The sequence below is a fragment of the Microtus ochrogaster genome, assembly GCF_000317375.1.
Source record: "Microtus ochrogaster isolate Prairie Vole_2 chromosome 14 unlocalized genomic scaffold, MicOch1.0 chr14_random_1, whole genome shotgun sequence".
NCBI lineage: Eukaryota > Metazoa > Chordata > Mammalia > Rodentia > Cricetidae > Microtus > Microtus ochrogaster.
The window spans coordinates 18,346,781-18,359,882 of record NW_004949096.1 but is presented as its reverse complement, the minus strand read 5'-3'; the positions used below and the strand labels follow the sequence as shown (position 1 = coordinate 18,359,882).

The 13,102-nt window shown below is 51.0% G+C and overlaps 1 protein-coding gene across 5 annotated transcripts in view; it reads right to left on the bottom strand.

The window, feature by feature from the left end:
- Positions 1–2,677: 2,677 nt before the first annotated feature.
- Positions 2,678–13,102, bottom strand: part of Cry2 (cryptochrome circadian regulator 2) — a 29,356-nt gene continuing 18,931 nt past the window's right edge. For 2 of the 5 annotated variants that reach the window (XM_005364131.2, XM_005364133.2), the window contains 6 exons: positions 12,016–12,327; positions 11,662–11,813; positions 11,348–11,550; positions 11,073–11,165; positions 10,034–10,195; positions 2,678–3,866 (listed from right to left, as the gene is read on the bottom strand). In XM_005364131.2, coding sequence (XP_005364188.1) covers positions 10,056–10,195; positions 11,073–11,165; positions 11,348–11,550; positions 11,662–11,813; positions 12,016–12,327 — 900 coding nt within the window. In that variant the 3' untranslated portion in view covers positions 2,678–3,866; positions 10,034–10,055. The remainder of the gene's footprint in view (positions 3,867–10,033; positions 10,196–11,072; positions 11,166–11,347; positions 11,551–11,661; positions 11,814–12,015; positions 12,328–13,102) is intronic. The other 3 variants (XM_013352709.2, XM_005364132.2, XM_013352711.2) reach the window with 3 other exon arrangements.

Genomic DNA, 13,102 nt, shown 5'->3' with positions numbered 1-13,102 from the left:
AGTGCGCCCCGCGCGCGCCCCCGGGCAGGCTGGGGTCTCATGGACCCGCCCCCGCCCCGCCCCCGAGCTCTCCGAGGTGCTGACGCTGGGTCCACCCGGCCAACGGCAACATCCCACAGGACTCTACAGGCACCCGCAAAGCTTTGCTTGCCAGAGAGCAGGACCTAGATCCAGGGCATTAGGTGGCTAATGGCAGGGTCTTGCTCCCCAAGTTCGTTTTTGGCCTCCTCAGCAATGAGAGTGGGAAAGAGGGTTTCGGATGATAAAGGAGAGAGGATAGTGGAATCCAAGAATAGTAGTCAGTCAGCTTTGTGGCCAGGTGGCCTAAGACCGCAGTTTGTTCCCCAAATAAACAGACAGTGGGGACATGCATTGGTGACCTCACAGCTCGAAGGCTTGTCTTTTTCATCTGTGAAATGGGGCATGATCCCTCCATGACTGCGATGAAGAAACGGAACAGAAATGCTTCCAGGAACACTGGGATCTAGTCTCACCTCTCCCAGGATTCTCCCTAAAGGGGCACCTCTGTCAAGACCCCCTCGAGCCTCATCTACCCCCGATGACCTGAGCCCAGCGAAGTCTCTATGCCAGCACTCAGGCTGTCCTGGAAGTCACTATGTAGCCCAGACTGACTTTGAACCGGTGACAATCCTCTTGAGTGTCTTGCTAAGCCTGAGGATTAGTGTGAACTCCCATGCCCAGTTCCCCAGCACTTGTCTTCACACCCACACATTCCTGAGCTGGCTTCTTGTGGGGGAGGCTGTTGGCTGTTTCTGTTCCCCACACCCACTCTGGGTTGAGCTGTGATTTCTTCCTGGCCCTGTATTAGGTCTTCTCACACTCCACAGGCTGCCAAGGGCAGGGCCCCAGCTTTGGTGCCTCCCACCCATCTTCACTATTCCTCTGGCCACAGACCGGCCCTTAAGATAGGTAGAGCAGGACAAACTGGGAATGTTGCCTCCTTTTCCTTTCTGGCAAGAGGCTGCAGCCTTGAGAACATTCAGAGGCCTTGGCTGCCTCTTCCCTCCCTTCCATTGAGGCTTGGAGAGGTGGTTTGGCCACTTTCACTGCCTCTTCTGGCCCAGGCCTTTTACACTAGGCCCTACCCTAACCATCTGTTACGGAATCTTCCTTCTTCCCAGGAAAGCAGTCTTGCCTAGTTATTATGGCTGGTGTGTGCTTGTTTCAGATGGGCAGTATCCCCATGAGGTAATAAGCATGAGTATGTAGGGCAGTTCTCTCTTCAAGAAACGTCTGTCAAGATCAAAGGTTTCTCAGCTTCTCCAGCCAAGTCAGAACTACATGAGAAGCCCAGAGAGCGAGGCCAGCCCTGGACTTGGTAGGAGCAGGCCAGCGGGCACTGGAGGCAGAGCCAGGAATGAGAGGAGTACCGGTAAAGCCCCTCTCCCATCTGTAGAGCAGACTGTGGTTTTCTCTGGATTTGCCTGAGCTCCTCTCCTACCAGGAACACTCATGTGCACAGCACTCTGGCCAGATAGTGCAAGACAGAGCCAGCATCCAGGCCTTGGCTTCCATAACTGTGTCCAGAGGACACATACACCTTCTTAGAATATCATAAAGAATAGATGCTGGGCCAGTGTGAGGTGACGTTCAGGAACCTGCCTCATGCCATGTGTTGTTTCAGTTACCTGATTCTGACCAAGGTCGAGGGCTGCTGCCAGCCTGCTACAGTACCTTACACGGCCTACTCTATCCAAAGGGAAAGAGAGTCTGGACTCCAAGAGAACCAGCTTAAAGCTTTACCAGGTTCAACCTCAGTAGCCGCAGGTCCCAGACCTCCCACAAGATCGACTACACAACACAGCTTTCTCAGACAGGATCAGACATTTATAAAACGGGAATATTCACAAACAAACTGTGGGAGACACACAACCTTCCCAACAACAGGGAACACTATAAAGTGCTTCTTGCCTGTGACCATCTCTTCCCCATTCTAGGTCACGGCTCTGTGACAGCCTCAGAGCCACTCAGGCTAGGCATGGAGTCACTCCGGGGCTCCAGGCCACTCCATCCTGTAGCTCTGGAGTGGGAGGTCTGCTTCCTTCATTGGAAAGCTATCCTGAAAATAGGCCAGCATGTCAAGGCAGTGGAGGGGCACGTGATCCTGTCAACTTGTACCTTGAGAAGAAAGCCATCCTTAAAAGAGCAGAGGGTACTCTGTCCCCATAGCTGAAAACGTTGCAAAATGAATGCTGGACCCAGACCTAGTTTCCGACCCTCTCAGACCAGCTCTCCAGGCTCACTCTACCTCCCTCCAGCAAGATCCCTTGGCTCTTTCCTCTGAGCCTGGGGCTCAGGAGCAGGGAGGCCAAACCCAGAGCTCTAAATACACATCACCTGTGCTGTTTCTCCACTCGCACATGGGTTGTTTATAGTCAGAATGATGGACTAAAGGCAGCTCTCTGCTGAGAAAACCTGAGGTCATCTCAAAAAGAAGCCTGTCAGATGTGCTGGACAGCAGACAGCTGGAGGAGAGGGGAGCCTGGCCCCAGGTTCTGGTCTGACACAGTGAAGGCCAGGGCCAAGGGCATCAACAACTCTGAGGCTCGGCAAGGTCACAGGGGAGGTAGAGAGGAAAGGGCACAGAGGCCAGCTTAATGTTACATGTGAGAACAAAAATTCAAACAGGAACACACACACACACACACATACATACACACACTCACTTCACACGCATACACTGTGGCTCATGTGCAGGCCACGGGGGTGGAAGTGGATGGAAGACTTGCTCAGTTACCCACAATCCTTCTTTTCATAACTGCTTTCTCCACATGACCCAACAGCATTCCCAGGAGGTCAGAAGTGTGAGTATGTAGGGCAGTATATACACAGGGAGAGGAGGCTCCCCTGGAACACAGGCCTGGCTTCTCTGGGCCAAACCTTCCACTGCCACTCTGAGAAAGGGGATGGTGTGCTAGGTATTATCTCTATTTGACCTTTTACCAACTGCCCATGTAGTGCTCCAGCCCTCATGAGGTCCCTCTAAGTCCCTTGAAGCCCAGTCCTGAAGAGCTGACACGGCAGTATAGGTGCTGACTAGTCCAGGGCCCTGGAAGCCCGCAGAACATAGACTGGCCAGCTTGCCTGGCTGGGTAGCAGCAGTACTTGCTAGAGCATATGCCTGGGAATGTGGCCAGAGGAGCTGTGGCCTTTAAGTCATGGGACCTGGTTTCCTCCACCAGCCCTGACCCTGGCCTGTCTTCAGCTCCTGGCAGGCTGAGGCTGGGCCCTAGCGGCTAGGGAAAGAACAGAGGACTGGAGTCTAGTCCTTACCTGGCTTCTAGAAGGTCCTACACAGACAGATATGCATGGGATTTAAAAGGCTGGTCAGGCTAGGTATGTCTGAAGGAGAAGCATCTGCTCCAGCTTGCTCAGGTCTAGTGTCACAAGGTGGGATCTAAGCCAGCAGGACTCTGGCTACCTACCTCTGGAACCTCAAACTTTAGGTGAATGTCAAAAAATGTGGTCCTCCAGCTATCTGAGGGGAAAGAGAGTCTGGGGAGGCAGAGACCAGAATTCTAGCTAGGGTCCTACCACCACTTTCTACTGAAACAAGAAAGGGGGCTCCCAGGAACAGATCTGGGCTGAAGGTCACTGCTGTGGTTTCTAGTCCTGTGTCTGGAGATGAGGAAGCAGCTCCGGTGACAAGGATGATCCAGAGTCTTTCAGCTGAGGCAACATTCAGGATCACGAGAGTGTAAACAGATGCATGCACACGCAAACGGCACACCACGCCTCCTTTGCACACACACATACACTCGTCCGCCGTCTGTTGGTGACTGGGTTCTCTGTAGGCCGTGGCAGTTCAGGTACCCAGGCTTTGTCACGGAGCGATGACTCTCTAGCTGAAAGAGAAAAACACATGTGGAGGGTGCTCAGGAGGCTGCTTAGTCGCCAGGCACGGCTCCTCTGGCTGCTTCCCTGGGGATTCCCAGACTGCGAGTGGGACAACTCAGTGAACACGCTGCTTGGGCCATCCCTAGGGCCAGGCTGTTGCTGAGCAACCATGGGGTAGCTGAATACTGGGTCTCTAAACCCAGCACTACTGTTCCCTGCACACCCTTTACCAGAGATGAGAGCAGCAGAGGACAGGGCTACATGGCCACCACTGGACACCATGAAGGATACTTGTTCACAAATGACAAGTATAGCTGCTGCTTCAAAGACGGGGGGCCAGGAAAAGTAGCTGTGTGAGAAGTTTCCTGGTTCTGGTACCTTCTGAAGAATAAGGCAATGACTGGGTTTAGAAACAGCAAGTCAAATTTCCACACACCAATCACAGAACCTGGCACAGGGCTATAATGGTGGGGGAATGGGTGAAGAAGAAAGGAATAGGGATAGGCGATGGCTCATTTTAAAGATCTGGAATATTCTGGATGTAGGGCAGAGAGAAACACCACTGTAATTACTGGGCTGTCTGCATTAACAGGCTGACGCAGTGGCATTTATATGGCTCAGGTCCTGACTCCCAGCACCTTAGGTTGTGACTCTCTTTAGGTAAAAATGAGATGACCAGGGTGACCTAAAATGGAAAAGGAACTTTGACCCAGAAAAAACAGAGACCATGACCTTGAACTCCTGACTCCAGAACCAAGGATTTGCTTCTGTGGTGCTTTGCTCTGAGGGCCTCACAGACCCTCACAGGCCAAGACAAGTTGCTACACCTCCATTTTCATAAATAAGAAACTGAACTGACATGAGTGTCCACAAGGTGCCAAGACAGGAATCCCCAGGCTCTCGGGATATACAAATTCTGCCTGCATCTACATTTGTGCACCACATGAGTACCTGGATCCCTGGAGCAGGAGTCACAGACGGTTTTGAGTCACCATTTGGGTGCTGGGAATCAAACCCTGGGTTCTCTACAAGAGCAGCCGAGGCTTTTCTGGGCATCTCCCTCAGGCCCCTGTTGTTTGGATTTTAACTAGTAAGCGAACTTTGTATTATTCCTCACCAAGACTTTTATAAGATGTAAAAAGAAAGAAATTCAACACATTGGCATGGAGATTGATACAGACACAAAATAAAATGGAAGGTGTTAGAGATGAGCAAACACACTCTTAAAAGTCAGACACATTTGCAGACATGAATCTAAACTCGGCCTTCTAGCACATTCCAGCCTATTCTGGGTATTTATCTTATGCAATTGAGGAAGCCTGGACTCCGATCTTCCTGCTTCCACTTCCTAGGCGTTAGGACTTTGGGGGTTCAGAGCTCAGGCAGCCCTTTTAGGGCTGCACACTCCATCGGAAGCCGCCTGCGTCTGGAGAGTGACACTCTGTTGTACTCTCTAGATTAGAGAAGCTGGGCAGAAGTGGATACATGTGCGGGCAGTTCCCGGGGCCTCGCCCTTTAAACCAAGTGTAACTGCAGCCACCCATCCACCTCCCCTGGAGAACATGCTGAAACAGGCAGCCATGCTCTTCCGTTAGCTGCACTGTGTTTATGGACACACTTCTAAGTACAGTTTCCAAGCAGAGCAAGCCTGCTGTTGAACCTGAGATGAGCTTCCCCCCGAAACACCAACTCCAGTGCCATCTCCATTTTGTTTCTTTTGCTCTCAACTCTTGGGGTTCATGGAACTATGGACATATCTTTTTAAAATTTAAATTCATTTTAAGTGATGCATAATGGCACGTCATGTGAATTTTTAAAAACTATTTTGCCCCTTCCCTCTTCACTTCATAGACAGAAGATTTCACATCATCAGGCCGGCCTTGAATTTGCTATGTAACTAAGAACCTTGAGCTGTTGATCCTCCTTCCTTAGTCTTCTGAGTGCTGGGATTCCAGGCATGCATGACTAGGCCTAGTTTACCCTGTGCTGTTCTAACACATGTACACATTATATATTCCTGAGATCAATTTAAACCTAGCTCCACCGACATTGATCATCTATGGAACACACTCAGCTCCTTTCTTATGGCTCATTTCCATGTCAGGAGCTAAGAACCAGAGCTTAGAAACACCTGAACATTGTCTCACCAGGAACACAGGCCTGGGAAGAAGAGCCAGGCTCTCTGGAGGGCTAGGCTACCTCCATCTCCACACTGGATAGGCTGTAGTGACACACCTGACCTATACCAGTTGCACAAGTATCGGAGTAAAAAGGGGGATTCTGGAAGTTGGGGTCTAGGCAGTAAAACCTCAATACTAACAAAGCACAGGCCAGTGAGGGAAGGGCTCCTTGGCTGGCCCTCTCTGCACAGGGTGCTCACTAGAGTACTGTGCAGAGCTGGAGGGGGAAGCCCATGTGCAGTCCACTGTAAAAGATCACTGATGAAAGGGGAAGCCAGTGCAGAACTGGACGGTGATGGAACCAACCCTGTGTCAGCAGCTAGGGTCACGTAACCCGCTGACATGACTGCTATTTGGAAGCTCACTATTTTCTTTGTTCAGTTTAGTGAACATTGTAAAAACTAAATGTAGAACATTGGGTTGGCATGGGTTTGAGGAAAGCATGGAACCCAATGATCTTAGAGATGTTTTTCTACATACTGACTTAAATTGTAATGACTTCTCACAATGCCAACAGCGCAGAGCTAAGAGACTAAAAGCAGGGAATGATTACTCAGGCCTTGGCCTGCAGCCCAAGACATGTGACTAAAATGGGCAGGAAGGGGTACATCTTCCCATCCACACAACTCTGGCTGCACCTGCAGCCTCCTCACTGTGCCTACCAGTCAGCTGATTAGAAGTCACTTGGAAGCACATGCAAAGGCAGTACTGTGCCCTCCTCTGCCCGGTGTGCTCCACTCATAGTTAGACCTTTCACACAAAGGGTTTGATTTCCCCCTGATATCCTGATATGTGTGTCCCAGCAGTAGGGCAGGTGACAAGAGCTACCAAGCATTTCACAGCTGTGAGGGTTAATCTTGGTTGTCACCTTTCCCAGGGCAGCCCCTGGTAGCAGCAGCCCAGCGGAGGAGTCCCAGAGAAAGGCAGGCCATTCCTGTCTGTCTGCCTGCACTGCACTCCTTGCTGTTAGCGCATCTATCCTGCTGCTGCTGCCCGTCTTCTTTGATATGAGAACCCTTTCAACCTTCCGACTCACACTGAAGAGCAGAGTCCCTCTGGCCTTCAGCACCAGCCTTGCAGACTCTGCAGTTCCTGGGTTCTTAGCCTCTTCAGTGTGCAGATGGCCATTGTTGGAATACCTAGCCCACTGTGAAGACAATCTAATACTTTCTTTTGAAAGAAAGAACATTCTGTAGGTTCTGTTCCTCTAGAGCGTCTAATACAACAGATGAGGCCTAGATGCCCTAGCCTGCACACAGGAGGCACTTTTCTTTTGGGGTTTCCAAAAAACATGGCGCTCCCACTCTGCCTTGGAAAGACGTCTGTTCCTGTCACATCCTCTGACTTCCTGGCTCCTTTCCACCTTCAAGAGCTTTGCTAAATGAAGATGTAGGGCAAAGTCGTTAAAAACAGCTCCCGAGATCTCAATAGGTGATACATGGGTACCCAAACTATAGGGCAAGACAGGCACTCTGCATGGCTGATATCACTTCACCTGATTCTCTGTTAGGGCCCCATCCAGTGTTTAGTTCTCCTCTAGATGCAGTAGACCATCCTATTCCATAGGAGGCTTCTCTCCTAGAACTCCCTCGAGGGGCCCCTCTGCTTCCAAGACATCAGACTGTACAGACAATAATCCCAATAATGCCCATCCCAGCAGGGAGTACCGTGCTCCAGTACTTCTGAGCTAGCCCAGGCTGTGAGGCCCACACACTGTGTGACACTGCTGATGCCTACCATGATCCATACTTCCTAGCTAACTGTGCCCCCGCGCGAGCCTCCGCCACAGGCCTGTTCTAGACACAGTCTAAGCCAGCGATCCTTACAGCACAGCACCCCTTCGTGTCCCTGCCTTCCTTCCTTTCTTCTCAGGCAGGAAATCTTTTCTGTTTAATACTTATGGCCCCTTACTAAAACACCTCTGCTTCACTGTCTCCTCCTACCAGCATCTCCCAAGGTGGAGGTGGGGCTGCCAGTCCAGTTCACAACATGGCCCGAATCTAGGGTCCATCGTGGGAACATGAATGTTAACTGAGTGAGTGAGCACAGCCAACACTGTTGTCCTGTCCCTGCCTTGAAGAGGCACTGACAGCTGAGCTGGAACAGCCATCTTCCACCTGCCAGACCACAACCCATAAGCCTTTGAGCCCCCTGGAATGTAAGAAAAATGTTCCTATCTGTTTTAGCCAAGCAGGGGGCTTAGTATCACAGGCTGAATGTCCATTATCTGACTTTCTGAATTTAGGAATATCTGCACAGACTCCACTGCTGACACTCAGACAGTTTAGGATGCCACAGTTTTTGGATCTCGGTGCTTAGATTACGGGATGCTCAACCTGCATCCCTACTTCCACACGTCTGTGACTGACCGACACCTGTGCTTACTCTCGGGAACAGCAACCACCTTCTGAGAGAGAAAGTCATATGTACAAGATCGGGCAACGTTGATGTTTCTGGTGTTCAAAACATCCTTGAATCCAGTTCTTCTCAGGTTCACGTTCCTTGATCACACAACCCACCTTCATAAGCTGAAGGTGTGTACTGTTTTATTCTTCCTTTCCTAAGTTGCTTTGGCTGTATTCCACACTAATATGACTTTATATGTCAATTTATATGTCACTTACATGCTTTACATGTCACTCTCCCCATATATCTGCACACAACAAGCCCATGTTGTGCCATATGTCATCAGCTTACTGTGTAGTCTTGACACACACACCTAACCTTTCTATTTGTTAATCTTTCCTCAAAATCAGGGCATTAACGAAGCAAGTTCATTAGCCATAACATGCTATGCTTAGCAGCACACCACAGACAGTATGGCATCCATAGTGGCCAGCTCTTTCAGGGACAAGGCAGCACAGCCTGTCCTCCTACTTGCAATGTCTAGAAGGAAAAGGCACCAAGTGCCTGCCATCTCACTGAGCACACAAATTGAGAGAGACACCCCACACAGACAGACCCAGAGAGGCCTTGAAGTGATTAGGACCAGAAAAAGAACCAGACAGCTCTAGAGTGAAAAGCCCCCTCCAACCTATTGATGCAGATGTACGGAATAGCCTGACATAATGACTAAGGAGGGTGGCAAGCTACATTTCTCCAATATTGGCATATAAGCCTTTCCTGCCTTGGGGAAGGAGGAACAAGGAGGAGGCAAATCTGTTTGTATTCTGTCTGATGTGAGCCCTGACTGGGATGTGCAAAGCTACGAAGTCTGTGAAAAGACCAGAGACCCTGTAAGCAGAAGCAGAGAGACAGCTGGGCCCTCTGGTCCTTCCAGGGCTGAGCTCTTTCCTGAGCTCTTTCCTGGCGTCTGAAGCTCAGTGTTGCCCTCATCTGGCCTGACTACAGAACACAGCCTCCACCTGCCAGCTTCACATCTGGGTATCAGAGTTGACTCATGAGCAGGCAGAAAAGGCAAGCAAACAAACAGAACAAAGCTAAACCCCCTTTCTTTTCCACTAGTCAGAAAACAAAGGACTTAAACTTTTAAATTTCTTTCTTCTAAAATAAAATCTTCTTTCCTTAAAAAATAATAATCTTTCTTTAGATTTTATGAAATAAACTGGACATGCTGGCTCACATCTGAAATTCTGGCACTCAAGAGGATAAGGCAGGAGGATTGCTACAAGTTCAAGATTGGCCTCAGCCACACAGTGAGGCTCTATCTCAAACAATGGTTCTCAACCTGTAGGTCTCGACTGCCTTGGGGTCACATATCAGACATCCTGCATATCAGATATTTACATCACAATTCATAACAGTAGCAAAATTACAGTTATGAAGTAGCAATGAAAACAATTTTATGATGGGGGGTCACCACACCTTGAGGGTTATTAAAGGGGCTGCAGCATTAAGAAGGCTGAGAAGAGAACCACTGGTTTAGAAGTTATGAAAGTCAGACCGGTGGGATTTTGAGCAGAAATCCTCCTCCTTAATCTGATTTGCTGTTTGAACCTCCAGTTGGCAAGCAACAGCTTTCTAAGTCATGTTACCTCCTTCTGCAAGGACTCACTCTCAGGCGTCCTTGCTTGGTGGCTCTTGGGCAGGCATCTCTGTCACCCTAGCCCGCTTGCTCAATTCTTCACCGGGAGGCTCCTCAGCTGCTTCCAGCTTGCGTTTAGGGGAGGCTGGGCCACTGGCTATGGGTCTGGAGCCTGTGAAGAACCACAGAGACAAGTGTAGTTCCACATCACAAGGGTGTCATGCTGTGCAATGCCTGCTTTTTAGAGACAGGGAGCCCTGCCCTGGCCTCCTTTTCAGCAGTGACCTCACTTGGGAGCTGCGTGAGGAGGGCATGGCCTGGCCTGCTGGCAGCAGGGCCAACTTCTGGTCTCAAGTCCCTGGCTCCAGGCCAGAGACTGATGCGGCATATCTGCTGTCCTTGCTCTGAAGGTGAGGCATTCCCTTTGCAGCCCTGGGAAAATCCCGGAGTTCTGGCCACTTCTGCATATGGAGCATCACCAAGTCGACCAGCACCCTCACTCTCTCCCTGCTCCTCCTGTCCAGACCCCTGTGCCACCTTCTTCCGTGCCTCCCAGTCCCCACACTGCTCCTCACTGTCCACTGTTTATGTCGCGGGCAGTTTTAGAAGCCCAGTGGGACTGTGCCCTCTTCTGCTGACTCCCCTCAGTGCAGGAAGTCAGAGGATGGGGAATATGAGTGCTCTGCTCCACTCGCCACATGCTCTGGCTTCCTTCTGTTCCTCTGCTTGCTCCTGCATCTGGGACTCTTCTTGCTGTTTCCTTCCCTAGTTCTTATCAGGACATTGCTAAACAATACTTACAGAGGTGCCCTCAGCAGCTCCTATTTAAAGTGGTCCTAAAGATACCCTATTCTTAGCCCCACACCAAGCCATCCAATGCCCTCCAAAATTCTTATCTGAATGCTCATATTTGATTGTCTTACAGCATGCTCTGGGGGAATATAAGCTTCATCAGGCATATGCTCATTTTGGCCTTAGCCCTGAATGACTGAAGCAGTGGCACAGGTCATAGAAGGCCAGAGAGGCGAGAGGCCAGTGTAATAACTCACCTGTGTTGTTGATGCTCCCAGCCTGGCTAGAGCTGGGATCTGCCACTGGGTGACTGAGGTCTTCCACACAGGAAGGGACAGATGCCAGAAGACCTTGGAGACAAAGGGACAGTCAGATTAAGAGAGCTATAGGTCATGAGAAACAGAGGGGCCAGGAGGACAGGACCAGGGCACAGCCTCCACCTTTTCCCAGCACCCCAAGCTGCCCAGTCTGGCGTAGCCTGCAGTGTCCTCCCCAGGGTGAGCGAGACGTCAGTGGGGTAGGAGCTCCTTACAGAGTCCCCGGTATCGCGACAGCTGCTGGTAGATCTGCTTCATGCGCTCGATGTTGAGCCGACTCGTCTCAGCATGGTTGACGATAGGTCGCGGGTAGTCTACGCCAATGATGCACTTGGCGGCCTTCTGAACCGACTCAGGGGCATTCCAGGGCTCATAGATGTAGCGCGAGGGGAACCCTTTCAATTTGGGCAGGTATCGCCTGAAACACATACGGGTCATGTGTCAGCACACTGTGGCTCTTATAAAGGGTTCAGAGTACCAGAGGAGGGCACAGTGGTTCAAAGCCAGACAGTCTGGCTTGCACCCTCACCGAATGTAGTCCCCACTGGGGTCTGTGCGTCGGCCGAAACCCACAGGGCAGTAGCAATGGAAGAACTGTTGGAAGAAAGCACTGCAGGACAGCCACATCCAGCTGCCCGCGTTTACGCTGAAATCTGCATCCAGGAGCAGCTCATCAAATACCTAGATAGGGGACAACCAGCCTCCTTGGAGACCTGACGCTCTGGTTCTTTCCGAGTCACTGTAATACCCCAAGGAGCAAAGTTCTTCTGCTGAGCACTTGGAAGGGATCTCCTAGACCCAGGGATCCCACCCCAGGCCCCGGCCTAGAAGGGGGCTGACCTTGGCTGGCCTGGTCACAGGGTACAGGCCAGCTTGCACTCACCCGGACCCCGCTCTCCCAGCTGACCCAGAGGTCCCCGCGGGTGAGGAAGCAGGCCACGGCGTGCCGGGCCAGGTGGTGGATCCAGCCCTCCTGCCTCAGTTGGGTCATGATGGCGTCAATCCAAGGGAAGCCTGTCTTGCCCTCAGCCCACTTGGCCAGGGCTTCAGGGTTGCGGTCCCAGGGGATCTGGATGCAGATGGGGTTCCCCTCCATTCGGTCAAACCTGGGGTTATTGGTGGCCGCTGTGTAGAAAAACTCTCGCCACAGGAGTTGTCCAAACAAGGAGAGGGGGGGCGTGCTGTTCTTCTTCACCTGAGGGAGGGGTGGGCATAGCACACAAAGGTGAGCACCTGCCTGGTTCTCAGCGCTGTGATGCTCAGGGCTCCTGCACAGAACAATCCCCTATGTGTGCAGAGGGACCAGGATCACAAGGCTCATAGTGTGTGACATGCAGGCCCTGCTCTGAGCACCAAGACTGGCTTCAGATGGCTAGCAGTGAGAAAATGATACTACGGGAACCAAACCCTTCAAGACCACTCAGGATTCTGTGGCTCTATCTTCCAGAAGGCTGAAGGGATTTTATACATCATCAATTAAAAAATGTGGTCTAAACACCTAAATATCACTGAACCCAGAAAAGTTGAACTGGTGCCTACCTAGAGCCTTCACCTCTATTGACTAGTGTTCGTGGTAATGGAAGGTACTTTGTGTGCTACCAAAGAACGGTAAACACCATCCCAGCTGCAAACCCTCTGATGTATAATGGTGACCTGACTGCACCATACTCTGGTACAACAGAGGCACAAACATTGTGGAAGCAACCAACCACTGTCTGATGATTGGATTTAAGAAACCCACCCCATGAGATGGAACTCATCCCTGACACTGCCCAGGTGGCCAAGAACCTTGGTGGATAGGTCATAGATCTAGAGGAAAACCAAAGGGACACAGCAATAAAATGCCTCCTAACAGCACTCTGCCATACTCATAGGTCAGTGTCTCACTCAGCCATCATCCGAGGAGCCGCCTCCTGCAGTAGCTCGGAGCTAATACAGAGACCCACAGCTGGACGGTGTGCGGAGTGAGA